At 43.4% G+C, this 15,014-nt stretch overlaps 1 protein-coding gene across 1 annotated transcript in view; it reads right to left on the bottom strand.

The window, feature by feature from the left end:
- The window catches only part of DNAH5 (dynein axonemal heavy chain 5), a 318,634-nt gene that overhangs the window by 200,902 nt on the left and 102,718 nt on the right, over positions 1 to 15,014 (bottom strand). The window contains exons 14-16 of the mRNA XM_074985958.1: positions 13,470 to 13,791; positions 5,888 to 6,094; positions 801 to 972 (exon numbers count right to left, since the gene is read on the bottom strand). Of these exons, the coding sequence (XP_074842059.1) occupies positions 801 to 972; positions 5,888 to 6,094; positions 13,470 to 13,791 (701 nt within the window). The remainder of the gene's footprint in view (positions 1 to 800; positions 973 to 5,887; positions 6,095 to 13,469; positions 13,792 to 15,014) is intronic.

Here is a 15,014-nt window from a genome sequence, read left to right as displayed (position 1 = left end):
TTCTAATGTAGGCAGAGTAAAATCTGTATAATCAAAACTAAACGTTCCACTTAATATTGGACTGTATATTGGGACTTAAGCAAACAACTTGGGAGTTTAGTGGAAATGGCGCTGCAAGTAAGGTGGTATGTGCCAGTACACCATGCCACCAAGCTATCTTTATGGAGTACCGGAATGATAGGAAGAGCCAGCTGGCCCACATCTTCGCACTGGCATGGCTTTACAGGGCCGGACTGGGACGGCAGGACTGGGAGCAGTACAGCAGCCAAAGTAGCTGCCAGTCTCTCCTGTCCCTCCTGCCCTGCCCACCCAGGAAAGGAGCAGAACTTTCAGGCCTGCACACAGAGACACAACAGCTCCAACCCCTTCCAGGGAGCTGTCCCATCTCTGCAGAGTGCGATGGGGTGACACAGCAGCCAGAGAGCAGTCAGTGGTCTGCTCCTTTCCCCTCATCCCTTTCAGCAGGGAAAGCAGCAGAACTCTCTACCCTGACTGCGTGGAAGGGCAAGGGGCAGTACAGCAGCAATGTTGGAACAGCTGCCATCATGGCAGCCCCACATTCAGCTCCTTTCCTGCAGAGCATGCACGTGTCCCCACCCTCTCCTGGGTAATGTGGGATGGGACATGGGAAGGAGACAGGGAGGCTGTATGGGGACACCAAGCTGGAGGCTGTACGGGTAGGAGTCACATGGAGGGCCAAATGCTCCGCTTTTGCTCGTGCCCCTCCCGGCACTGGTACAAAATGGATGTTCCTCGCACTAGGGAATGGAGGCATGATGAGTCACTACAAGTGTGCTTACCTAATTTGACAAAAATATTATTTATGTATTTCTCAATGTTCAGGGAGGTCCAGTTGAGTGACGTTAAGCCAGGCTGTATAGCGTCATCTACACATGTGAAGCGAGGAGCCATTAGTTGATCAATAGGTGTTTGTATTTTTGATTTCACTCTCTTGTATTCTGCCAGCATCATCTGAAATAATTGGAGGATAATAACACTAATTAACATGCACACTGAAATATGTTTACTATGCTGATATTTGCATCTAGTCACATTAAAAACAGAGCTCCACTCTTCCTGAAAAGTCAAGTGTTCATTATTCTCCATTTTATAAACAAGTTTTAAAAGAATGAAACACCTGATTCTTTTCACATTGGCTTTAACTCTATATTTTTAATGACACTACTCATCCTTAAGAATCCTAAACTCTCCTATAGCAATACCATGAACACTTTCCCACTGAAATACATAGATACCACTGTGCAACGTATTTGAAGAAAAGGGATGAGAAGAATTAACTTAAATGAAGTTTTGAGGGGACTTCAGTGTTGCTGTCTAATCAGAACTGGAATTTGGTTCAGAAAATTAAATTAATACCCTTGCTGAAAATAAAACGTTGACATATTGATCTTAGTCACTTACTTTTCATCAAGCAGACAGCACTTCCAACCATGCCACTTAGTACAATGACTCTCTCAGGACCTAATACACCACTCAGGGACAAGTTCTAAAAGCACCTTTTAGCTTTGGGTATCCCCCTTGACTTTCTGAAGCCTATTTTTTCTACAGGTAAATGATTATCTGAAAACTAACCTAAAAGAACTGTAACGGAAGCTGTATCCACACCTGTGCAATATTTGGTCAGAGATGACTCAAGTTGGGCACGCAAAGTTGTTTTTTCCTGTTTTGGTCTCAGACCAAGATGCTGCAGCCAAGTCTAGTGAAGTATTCTAATTCAGAGGCACATGAGCATACAAAAGGCTATGCTGGGTCATACCAGTGGCCCATCTAACCCAGTATGCTATCTTCCTGCAGTGCCAATGCCAGGTGTTTCAGAGGGAACCAGTAAAATGGGGCAAATTTTAGATATCATCCAGTACAGCTGCTGGGCTAGAGTATAGCGCCCATTATGTTGTATGTATACTGGACATTATGTTTTCCAATGCACATTACTTTGCACATATCAACATTGCATTTCATCTGCCCCATTTTGTTGCCAGTCACCCAGTTTTTTGAGGTCCCTTTGTAACTCATCGCAGTCAGCTTTAGACTTAACTACTATGAATTCTTTTGTATCATCTACAAATTTTACCACCTCATTGTTCATTTCCTTTATGAACATGTTGAACAGCACAGGTCCCATTGCAGATCCTGGGAGACTGAAATATTTCTCTTTCTTTGTTGTGAAAACCGACCATTTATTCCTACTTTTGTTTCCCATCTTTTATCCAGTTACTGATCCATGAGAGGACCCTCCCTCTTATCCCACAACTCCTTACTTTGCTTAAGAGCTTTTGTTTTGGGATTTCGCCAAGGCCAAGTCTATGTACACTACATTTACCTGCATTATCTTTGTGCACCTGCTTGAAGAAACTCTAAAGGAATTCTAAACGATAAGTGAGGTATGATTTTTCCCTTTACAAAAAAAACATTTTGGCTCTTCCCCAGCATACTGTGTTCATCATTTATGTATCTGATTATTTGTCCTTTATTATAGTTTCAACCAACATGCCTAGTACTGAAGTTAACCTTAACATGATGTAATTGCCAAGATATGTCTAGGTACTTTCTCAAAAATCAACCTTTACTGTGTTAAGTAGTTTGGACATTAAATGCTAAAAATGTTGGTATATGGGTCTGATATTGGCACTAAAGTCCTTTTTCTGTAATACTTTTACACTGGATCTAAATGATTACGTAAGTGAACAGAATTTTGAGTATTTTTGAGACCACAGAATCGTAATACTTTTCTTACAGCCCCTAAGCTGTTACTTCAATTTTTTTAAATAAAGTCCATCTTTTAGCAGTCCAGTCAAGAGACATTATATGAAAACATTCTGACAACTGGTGATGCAGTTTTAAGTTTCAAAGAAGTTAGCAGGATATATTTCTCATGAGTCTATGAGGCTGGGTCTACACGTGCCCTCAACTTCAAAGGGGGTATGTCAATCAGGGTGACAGGAGATTACTAATGAAGTGCCGCAGTGAATGCGCAGCACTTCATTAGGCTAATTCTCCACAGAAAAATTTTGAGTAAAGGCACTTTGAAGTAGCATGGGCACTTCCAAGTGTCTGCAGCTACACACATGCTGGAACTTGAAAGGTTGATGCTTTGAAGATGCCAAGGGGGAGAATTAGCCTAGTGAAGTGGTGCATATTCATCACAGAACTTCATTAGTATTCTCCAATTAGGCTGATTACTATGACCCCTTCGAACAAGGGGGCAAGCGTAGACATAGCCTAAGAGGTCCTTCTCAGCCTAGCTGAGAGGGAGGATGGGGCTGATAGCAACTTTCAACTACCTGAAGGGGAGTTCTAAAGAGGATAGAGCCAGGCTGTTCTCAATGGTGCCAGCCAACATAACAAGTAGCAATGGACTCAAGTTGCAGTGGTGGACATCTAGGTTGGATATTAGGAAAAACTAGGAGGGTGGTGAAGAAATGGAAGGGGTTACTTACAGAAGTGGTGGAATCTTCATTCTTAAAGATTGGTTTTAAGTCCAAGTTTGACAAGCCCTGGTTGGAATGAGTTAGTTGGAGTTGGTCCTGCTCTGAGCAGGAAGCTCTAGGTGGCCTCCTGAGGTCTTTTCCAACTCTAACCTTTTATGAATCTATGGTTCTAAATAAGGCCTCTCTCAAATTCTGTTTGCAGGAAAGGAGACTCTGCATTGCACAGAAAATTGACTTCTCCTGTTTCCCATAAAGCCTAATCAAGAATTGTCAGAAACAGGCCTCTCTTCCTCCATTTTATTACACAAGCATCTCAACAGACTCAGAGGGCTCTTTCTTGAAGTGGGCCAGGGTGCCTCTGCATCATTTTTGGAACTCATCACAGTAAGCCAATTAAGCTTTCCTTGTATTTGCTTCATGGTGTTTTCCTCTCCCCTCCAGCCTATTACCAATGGCCAGTGTCACATAACACACCAACAGACCAGTGTACAGCCATAAAGGCCTTGAAGAGCAGCCAGCAGACCTCAGAGATCAAGACTGGGAACTTCCATTCCTGTGGCACAACCAAGTTCCCATCCCTCAGTTATGAATTGTTACATTCTTGAACCCCGCAAATATAAACACTGGCTAACCATAACATCCCCTAAGACCTGTGTTTGGATGTGGAAACCTAGAAGAACCACTAACCAGGGCAATCTTGGCTTTTGCCCCGTGAGAATGCTAAAAGTGCATTAAGTCAGTATGTACACACCCAGTGAACAGCTAAGGGATAAAATCACTGTGAAATCCCACCCCTAGCTGAATTTCGACCAGGGAGACTCAGCCTCAGGAGTGCTCTGAAACTTTTCCGCCACCTGAAGCAACATCCGCTGCAGTTCTGATGTGATACACTTCGGGACCAGGACTCCCAGAAGCAGAAAGGGATGTAAGCATGCCAAATCGCCTCTTGTCCAGATACATATACACGTTTCTGTTGTCCTTCACCTATCATGTGCACCATGTGAATTAATTGCAGTAACTTGGAGCAGATAAGTTTAAAGTATTATTATCCCTAATAGGCTCTGTATTGAAGTGAATCCCACAAATCCTGTCCAGCCTTGTGAATTGACAGTCAGAAGTCAGCTTTGAACCTCTATGCTCAGAGCCAGACCAAAGGGTCTATAGAAGAATAATGGAGATAAAAACAGTGTCAGCACAAGTTGTTTTCTGAGACCCCTTCCTCATGCCATAGTGACAATGGGTTCTCACACCACCACCATAAAAGTTTAAAATGCTTTTTTTTTTAATTTATCATAGTATGAAACATTTGACAGATTCAAAGTACTGCAAAAGTATCAAACAATCATTACAGCACCCACCTGAGAAAATAATTTTTCCCTTGTCCATATGAAGAAAAAGAGCAACAATATAGTGGTGAGCTGAAGGAGATGAGTTCAAAGAGCCCAAGCTATATATTTATATGGCAGTAGCACACAAAAGCCATGGTTAGGATTGGAGCACTATTGCAATAGGGATCATACGAAAAGGGTGTGTCTACATTTCAACAAAAAAACAAAAACCTGGCACTGAGTCTCAAAGCTTAGGCTCAGGTGGGCAGGGCTAATAATAGCAGTGCAGACCTGGGAGCTCAGGCCACAGCCTGGGCTCTAAGACCCTCCCACCTTGCAACCCTGCAAGCCAGGCCAACTACCACTATCGTGTGGGTCTTTTATCATGCTGCAGACATACCCACAGGAAAACAGAACCTGGACCCCAAGAGCTTGCTGTAAAATAATGAAATTTCCCAGAAGCCTTCTTCCATCTTTGGTCACATTCTTTTGAGCCTAATAACTGCTGCTACCTGATATCACTATTGAGAGTAGCTAACTTCCCAAAGGGAAATTAAGAGGGAAGGGGAAAAACCAAGGATCCATCTTCCCTCTAGCACAGCAGGCCCCAAAAAAGCGCTATGTACAAGGTTGGTACAGCAGTTATACTGCACAGTTACTGAAGTTTTTGTGCCTCTCAAAGGCATGGTATTTATAAGACCACTGCTGGGCATGTCTCATTGCTTTCCCCTGCCAAGACTGCACTCAAAGTTGAACCACAGCTGTGTCAGAGATAGGTCAACTGCTTGTACTCATACAGCAAGCCAGAAATATGGTTATGTTTCTTAAAAATTGCTTCACCCCTCCAATTTTCTAGATCTCAGTGTCTTATTTCCATGCCTCCTAGAGGTTATGTTTCAGAACAAAGTCATAAGCAGCACCTAAAAAACTGCACGAAAAGATTGGGGTAAACTGTCAAGTCCTTTTCCTACCTTAATCTTCTTCTTCATGCATAGTAGTTTGCATTTTTTTCATTTTCAGTCTCTACATACAATAGTACCTTTATCTTTCATTAAATTATTGAAGCTTTCAATAGTTCCTTGCGGATCTAAATGAATAAAATAAACCTACCTGCAATTGACTGAAATTCTTCTTGTATGAGTCTTGCTTTTGCTGTAGAGCAATTGCGAAGGGCGGGATTTCAAGGTGCATGTGACCCAGGCATTCTGTTTCCCGAATTAAAGTCAATATCTGAGGGTCTAAATTCACAAATAATTCTCCTGTCTCTTGAGCCTTCACCAACAGGGATGCCTGAAGCCCTGTTTTTGTTACTTCGATCTGCCAGAGATAAGAAACAGTCTTGAAAAATCTAGTTGAACCAAGTCAACACTATGCTCTGAATATAAATACAAATATATGCACCTAAACAAAAGTGCCAGTGGAAATTTAAACCAAGACTCAAATCTAATACAGTGTGAATCTAAAATTATCACCGCCTCCATACAGATTAGGGTAAAAAATGCCTTCCCGCCATCCTAAGTGCTTATCTATATTTTATTCTCTATGATGGACCAGTTGTAATAACTGGAACTACAAATTTAACCATATAGTGAGCTCAAGTGTAAAAAGTAGGTAATGAAGCATGAATTATCACAACAAGTTTATAAAACTGTTTCAAAAAATGTAAAGGCACCCCTCACCCCCCCAAAAATTAAATTAATTTAAAAAGAAGGGTTTTAGTCATACCATTCAAGGACTGTTAAAATAATGCCCGGTGAATAAAAAAGTTGTGGGCCAAAAATTTATAAACAAAACCTGGTGTTTCAGAAAATAAGACTACTTAAGTAACAAAATAGCAAGGAAATGGGCTATCCTTTTTATGGACTTTTTTTTTTAAAGCCTGTGAAGGAAAAATTGGCTACGAGAGATAGCTTCACCATTGTGTCTATTATCCTCCCTGTCTTGTAGGACCCCAGCCTTCATCATCCCTTCCTTCTCCTCACTCATCCCCGCCAACTCTGACTCATTTCTGTATCTTTAATAAAAGGTTTAAAAGATTTTAATGATGTATTTACTGTGGTAATAATTGGGAAAAGGTGTCTATACACTAAACTCCCAACTTATTTAAAACTTTAACATTCAAAGGCAACTGGGTTATGTTAACACCATTAGCTCTTTGGGACCCTTTATTTGACCTAAATTAATCAGGCAGGCCACTAATATGTAAATGAATGCAGCAACAGAAACAGAAACAGAAACAGAAACAGAAACAGAAAGCCCTTAAGGAAATAGTGTCACAAACAGAATGGAAAGTCTTTCATAACCACAGAAATGTAGGGCTGAAAGGGACCCTAAGTGTATGTCTACACTAGGAGATTAGCTCAAATTTGTTAAGGTCCATTTTTTAGCACCCAATTTAGTAAAATTGAGGATGCATGTCCCAGCTAGCACGTAAAGTCAATGGCGTATGTCCCCATTAGTGTGGGCAGCTTTGACTTTGTTCGCAATGCACTGTGGGTACATATCCTGCTGCATCATTACACTGTCGATTAAGCTCTCGGTTTTTCACAGTACAAAGCAGTGCAGTGGGTGGTTCTCGTTATATTTTGCCAGCCTCATAGCGCCGTTATCTCCTTCCACTTCCATTGGAAAGCAACACCAACCAGTGTTTTTGTGTCCTTTTTTCACTGAGTATATATGCAGATGCCAGTGAAAGGCTAGCATGAGCCCCATCCAGGATCAAACTGTCATGGAAAGCACGGTGAACACCTCACTCATTTTGCTGCAGCATGTGCAGAGCCAGAGCAGCAGCCATCACAGCAATGCATACTCTGAGGAGGACACAGACGTACATGTATGTGGAACTCTAGAGATGAAGAATGAGGTGATGCTGGTTGCACTTGATGCTGTGTACACAGGAGAACACCAGTTCTGGTGCCATGAAACAAGCTCACACTGGTAGGACAGCATTGTTATGCAGGTATGGGAAGATCAACAAGGGTTACAACACTTTCATTGAACAGTAAATTGCTCTCTCCTGCCCTGAAGCACAGCAAAACCAGAGTGAGACATGCTCTAACAGTTCAAAAATGAGTGGTAATAGCTCTGTGGAAGCTTGCTACATCAGACAGTTACCAGTCAGTAGGCAATCAATTCAGAGTGGGCAAATCTACAGTGGGGGCTATTGTGATCCGCATAGCCACAGCAATCAATACCCTTCTACTATGAAGGACAGTCCTGGGAAATGTGCAGGACACAGTGAATGGTTTTACCACAGCGGGGTTCTCTAACTGCAGCAGGGCAGAAGCTGGGACACACTGCTACTTTATTTTCACTGGAGACCATCCCAGGATGCTGTGCTCATACGTATTTTATTAAATGCCACTACTGGATTAAAGGAAAAGGGGAACTAGATTTCAAGCATACACCCACACACACTCATACCCTCCTGCATGCATACACTTACACAGGCAAACGTGCACAGGTGAAGAGCTGCACAGGGACAGCAGAGGAAGCCAAGGTATCCAGTGTGTCTGGCTGCAGTCATGAATCTGGAGCAGTGAGCTGATTGTATGACCCCCTTGTCAGCTTGTTCTCCTATCAGTGAGTAGCAGTCAACACCATTCATCCTGGGGAGATGGAAAGGAGCTTGGCTCTGGGCCTCCTCCTGCCTTCCCAGCCAGCTGAATTGATGGAAGAGAAACTCCCTATAGCTAAGCACCCGTCTTTTTCATGTTTCAGTCCAATAGCTCTTGTCCTGTCTCACTGTTCCCAGACACTGCATGACCATGAGACACCAACTAACAGCATACGGGACTTATTCAGCCACTTCTGGAGTACTGTGTCCAGTCCTGTGGCCCCCAGTATAGGAAGATGTAGATACATTGTAGCATGTCTGGCGAAGGGTAAGCAAAATGATTAGGGGGCTGGAGCACAGGACCTATGAGGAGAGGCTAAGGGATTTGGGATTATTTTGTTTTCAGAAGAGTGAGGGATCATTTGATAGCAGCCTTCAACTTCTTTGAAGGGGGATTCCAAAGACGACAAAGAGAGGCTGTTCTCAGTAATGATGGATGGCAGAAATAGGAGCAGTGGTCTCAAGTTGCACTAGGGAGGCCTAGGTTGGATATTAGGAAAAACTGTTTCACCAGGAGAGGGGTGACGCTCTGAAATGTGTTACCTACAGAGGTGGTGGAATCTTTATCTCCGGAGGATTTTATGTCCTGGCTTGACAAAGTCCTGGCTGGGATCACTTATTTAGGCTTGGTCCTGTTTTGGGCAGGGGGCTGGACTCAATAACCTCCTGAGTTCGCTGGACTCGATGACCTCCTGAGCTCTCTTCCAGCCCCAGGATTCTATGAGTTTGATCTTTTTTATGAGGGGGGGGGCCTCTTTCTCTTCCTTGGGTGGGTCTTTTGCAGGACCCCCACTTTTCCCTGGCCATCAAGGTGCTGCTGGAATCTGGTTGCCCAGAAAGGCTGGCGTTGGGGACTGGTTCCATTACATGCGTGCACAGACGTTCACACCTCCAAATGAAATCACAGACACACCTAACTTTCTAACAGCCAGGATTTCTTACAGGCTTATGGCATCTATTAACACTTGCTTACTAACTTGTAACACTTAATATAGACCTAGCAGCTGCTACAAAACAAAGCTTATGAAAACACAACATAACTACGAAGAACAAAGCTAAATCTATAAAGCAAAGCGACTGTTACAAACTTACAGAATGTTACAGGACTTCAAACCAGCAATGACTGAAACCTACAGAACTTACATCTGCATTGTACTGGACTAAGTGCAGTGGAAGCTTTACACAACATACACATCCGTATAATGGCACCAGGCCATCTAGCTACAGAGTACATAAATCGCAAGGGGTACGTTCTCACTGGTGCTGCCGGTGTTTGTGGATCATAAGGGCTATTTTGCTGACATCAGCGTGGGATGGTCAGGAAATGTGCAATGTGTGCACCTTTAGGAACTCTGAGCATGGTGGTGCAGCTTGTGCTATCATAGTTTAATGCCTTTAAGCTACATAGCTACATATACCTTCCCTGCTTCCTCTGGGCTGCAATGCCTCTTTAGAATAACATACTTTGTTAAGGAACAAATGCTGATTGAATGTGGACAGAAGGCTGGTCATTCTGTTACACTACTCTCTGCTGCAATGATGCCAAATTACTTACTCCTGGCTCAGCATGGAGAGGTGTCCCATCATGGAAGTCGGAATAAGGCAGGCTTCCCCAGAAACCTCATGAGAAGGATTAAAGTGTACCTGTCTGACAGATTTACGGAGATGTGCAGGAAGGACTGCTGTTCCATCCCCAGACATATTAACAAGTTCTGGTGGGCACCAGGCTGTGTAGGTACTGCACCTGCCACAGATCACACCCAATTGCCTTCAGCTATATGTGGCATGATTAAAAATAAAAACTCACCAGAGGTCCCAGCCCACTGTCAAAGTCTAGCTGTGAATCCTCCTGGGAGGAAAGGATGGGATTGGAAGTTACAAAAGGTCCTGGATGTTGGTGAGATCAGCTGCTCCTTTCACCTGTTCACCACTCTCCTCCTCCCACTCGTCTTCCTCATTCACTATGTCTTCCCTGATATTGCCAGAGGCTGTGTGAAGAACCTCTTGGGAGGTATCCACAGACAGTTTGGGGACAGTGTTTGGGTCCCCCAATAGAATCCTATGCATCTGCTCAGAGAAGTGGCATGTTTACAGAAATGACCTAACGCATCTGTTTGCTTCCTTTGTCTTCCGGTACTCTTGCTTGAGTTTCTTTATTTTCATGCAGCACTGCGAGGTCTCCCTGGTGCATCCTTTTCCCACTATGCCCTGTGAGATCTTAGCAAAGAGTCTGTGTTTCTTTTGTAACCTCAAAGTTCCACCCTCACAGCTTCATCCCCTCACACAGCAATAAGTTGCTGGATCTCCTGTATGCTTCATGCTGGACCTCACATACAACCCTGAGAATTCATGGCTAGATGTGCTGCTGAGGTGTCCTTCCTCTCACATTGGTCAAACAAAAAATGCAATTCAAAAATTTTCCTGGCCCATTTCTTCCACACCTGGAGAGCACTGTAGCTGAAAGTGCTGGCCAGAGTGGTCGCATTGGGGCACTATGAGACTATACCACGTTAAATTTGGCCTTACTCCTCATGAAAAGCAGGAGTACCAAAGTCAATCTTAAGAGCCCTTAAAGTTGGTGGAATGGACTCTGTAGTGTGGACTGATTGCTTAGAAAATTGACCTTAGCTAGCTAAGTTTGTACTTATGTCCTAGTGTAGACCAGGCCTGAGAGACCACATAGTCCAGCCCTCTGAACTGATGCAGGATCAAGTATTCCTAGACCATCCCTGTCAGGTGTTTGCCTAACCTGCTCTTAAAAACCACCAGTGATGGGGATTCTTTCACTTTTCAAAGCCTATTTCAGTGCTTAATTACCCTTATTGTTGACTTCAAAACAATTTTCCAACTTGTCAAGGTCCTTTTGAAGTTTAATCCTGCCCCTCAAAGTGCTTGCAACACTTGCTTCTTTGGTGTCATCTACAGATTTTATAAGCTCACTCACCATTCTATTACCCAAGTCACTAAAGAAAATTTTGAATAGTACTGAATGCTAGACAGACCCTTGCAGGACTACACCAGATTCATCCTCCCAATGTGACAGCAAACCACTGATAAATGTTTTCAGCTGACTTTTCAACGTATTACAAATCCTCATTATAATAATTTCACCTAAGCCACATTTCCCTGCTCTATGAAAATGTCATGTGTATCTGTGTCAAAAACTTTACTAAAATCATGCTATATTACATCTTCTACATGCCCCCATATACTAGTAACTACGTCCAAAAATGGAAATTAGGTTGGTTTGGCATGGTTTATTTTTGACAAATACATGGTGGCTATTACTTATAACCCTATTATCCTGTAGGTCAGTGTTTCCCAACGTGTGGTTCATGGCCCAATACCAGTCCTTGGAAAAAAAAAATACTGGTCCTTAGAAAATATACATTATCACTATGTACTATTATTACTGTGAATAAATAATAAACAGTGAAAATGTATTTATTTTTCATTTTTATATGAATTTCTATGTTTGATGGAAAAAATGTTTGCAAAGTAGCTGATATAATTATGAGCTCGAGCCTCGAGGCTTTGTTGCTTGGCCTCTCTCAGCTTCCTGCCACAAGGGTTTCTGTATCCCTGCTGAGTTAAATGCAGCAGGAAACAGGCACCATAGACCTCTGCAGGCTCTTGGCAGGTAGGCTCCATGCTCATGGCTGGCCAGCGCCATGGAAGACTGCTCTTTCAAAAAAGCAGCCTGGGGAGCGCCTACACGTTTTCTATTGAAATTATCTTTTGAAAGAAGGTGCTTTTCCTGAAGCGGAAGTGGAAAAGCATTTCTGAAAGCAGCTCCATGTTCTTCCAAAATGACTTTCGAAAGAAGGTTTTTGTGTGTACGCTCCACAAGCAGTTTTGAAAGAGTGCCTTCTTTCGAAAGATCTTTCAAAAGAACATGCTAGAGTAGACACCGCCTAAGTCATAGAAGAGCAGTGAGTATTTTCTAAGGGTCCATTGAGTTCTTAAGTCGATATATGTAAATCACACCTTAACAACTAGGTGAACTGAGAAGAGCATATGCAGAAAGCTTTCATCATCCTCAGTGCACCGACAGCAGCAAAGAAGGTGCTCAGTTCTCCTACCAAATGCTAAGATAGCAATCTAGTCCATATCCATCCATCCTCTATAGCTTCAGACAGTTATAGTCTGTGAGGACACTAATGCTGCCAGCCTCCTAATGCAGCTGTGAACAGAAAGGATAAGAAGGGGGCTGCAGTGCGTAGAATGCTGCCTGATATAAGCACAAATTTCATTTTGACCTAGGCACACCAATGTGAAAACTGGACAGCTTCTCTTTAGAAAGCAATCGTGGGACACAGCAGAGTGTGAGGACCTGCAAAGGAGCCTGTTTCAGAGCCTTGATGATGGTGTTTAGGTCTATGCCAGCTCCATGCCATGACACTTTAAGGTAACATAGAAACTGCTCTAAAGTTCGGCTTTTGGCCATGGCTCCCAAGGAATCATCTGCTAGTGGACAGTAGTCAAAGCACAGTAACACTATGATCATTCCTTCTCCCACCCAGTTTTTATCTCCCCCACATCCCCATGTTGGAAGCTGAAGGAGATAGTAACTAGCTATACCAGTACTTTGCCAATTAGGGAATTCTGATAGCATGTCAATTTACATATCCCATGTTTATACAGCATCTAATACCACAGGTCCCTACATTCTAAAACAGTAGCAAAAATACTTAAAAAAAAAAAAATCAACTCTGACAGTCACAGCAGTAAGTGAGAAGTCCTGTGGCACCTTCTAAACTAACAGATTTTTTGGAGCAGAAGGTTTTGTGGGCAAGACCCGCCTCGCCAGATGCAGGTAGTCCCTGACAGGGATGAAAAGGGAACAGCAACTAGCTTCAGCCCGCCCCCACATCCTTCCCCACACGCACATCCCTACACACACAAACACCAACCCTGTACTCATGCATCTGACGAAACAAGTCTTTGCCCACAAAATCTTATGCTCCAAAATGTCTCCCAGTCTAAAAGGTGCCACAGACTTCTCGTTGTTTTTTGAGGGGAAAGCCTAACACGGCTTTACCCCTCTGACACTTAGAACCAAGTGGAGCATTTTACCTGTTGAAGCCACCCCCTGTGATAAATAACCTCAAACTCCAGGAGGACTTTTGCCACTTTGTTGTAGTTGCGGACTATGCGCTTGGCTTCTCCTGTTTGCAGGACAGTGGGATGTTGTTGGAAGAGATCCATCGGTTCCTGGATCCTGTGGAAGAGTTGACGCGCCCACAAGATCTTACCAGCTATTGGAGGCAGATTGCGAGCCAAAGGAGGGTCATTTTTCTGCTTAGTGTACAACTTAGAGACCATCTCAATGTCATGCCCATAGGTCTGAAGGATTTTCTGATATTTTCCATCAATGCCAAGATTGGGGATTTCCAATCTAATAACAAAAAAGATGATCATTGTAGAAGTTACCCCAAGACTACACAGATTAGGAGGCTCTTCTAGTTTTGAGTCTGAATATACAATCCTTTTTACATGCTTCTGTAGGCACTCTGGGAGGACAAATGCATACTCAGCCTGTTACTCAGCAATACCTTCAAAAATATTGAGCATGCTGCATCTTGACATACGAGGATGAAAAATAGATTTCAATACCCAAATAAAAACCTTAGCCCACATACAGATAGGCTACGTCTACACTAGCCCCACACTTCGAAATGGCCACGCAAATGGCCATTTCGAAGTTTACTAATGAAGCGCTGAAATGCATATTCAGCGCTTCATTAGCATGCGGGCGGCCGCGGCACTTCGAAATTGACGCGCCTTGCCGCCGCGCGTCTCGTCCCGACGGGGCTCCTTTTCGAAAGGACCCCGCCTACTTCGAAGTCCCCTTATTCCCATGAGCTGATGGGAATAAGGGGACTTCGAAGTTGGCGGGGTCCATTCGAAAAGGAGCCCCGTCGGGACGAGACGCGCGGCGGCGAGGCGCGTCAATTTCGAAGTGCCGCAGCCGCCCGCATGCTAATGAAGCGCTGAATATGCATTTCAGCGCTTCATTAGTAAACTTCGAAATGGCCATTTGCGTGGCCATTTCGAAGTGTGGGGCTAGTGTAGACACGGCCACAGTCATAAGAGCTATACTTTAATCTTAAAGACAGATAAAAATAGACTTTGGATATTACATTAGGGATACAGAAACACAAAAATGGAGTAATTTTTCTTTCCTATGTCTATAATTAATGTGCTGGGAGAAAAGAGCTTCAATAAAAAGGCATAAATTACCAATGTAAAATTTAAATATGTTTGATCTTAAAAAAAGTAAGAAATTATTCTTCGAGTGTCCGCGTGGGTGCTCCACATTAGGTGTCGGGCTCGCCCGGCGCCGCAGATTGGCTCTTCCAAGCAGTTTCTGCCGGACTGCGCATGTGCCGGTGCGCGCCGCTCCCTTGCGCGCTCCTGGCCACGTGCGCGATCCGGTCCCCGCCAGTTATTCTCAACCGCCGTCGGCTGCAGACGGAATCCGACTAGGCTACGGCCAAGTTAACGTATTCAATGGTTTTAGCTGTTTTCTTTAAAGTTTTCAAGTTCTTAGTCTATTGTTAAGTTAGCCAGCTGTTATTTTCAAAAAAAAAAAGAAACAACAAGCGGGACGGAATTCAG

Source organism: Carettochelys insculpta, chromosome 2 (assembly GCF_033958435.1).
Source record: "Carettochelys insculpta isolate YL-2023 chromosome 2, ASM3395843v1, whole genome shotgun sequence".
NCBI lineage: Eukaryota > Metazoa > Chordata > Testudines > Carettochelyidae > Carettochelys > Carettochelys insculpta.
Note: the sequence above shows the minus strand (reverse complement) of the source record. Positions and strands in the feature narration are given on the sequence as shown.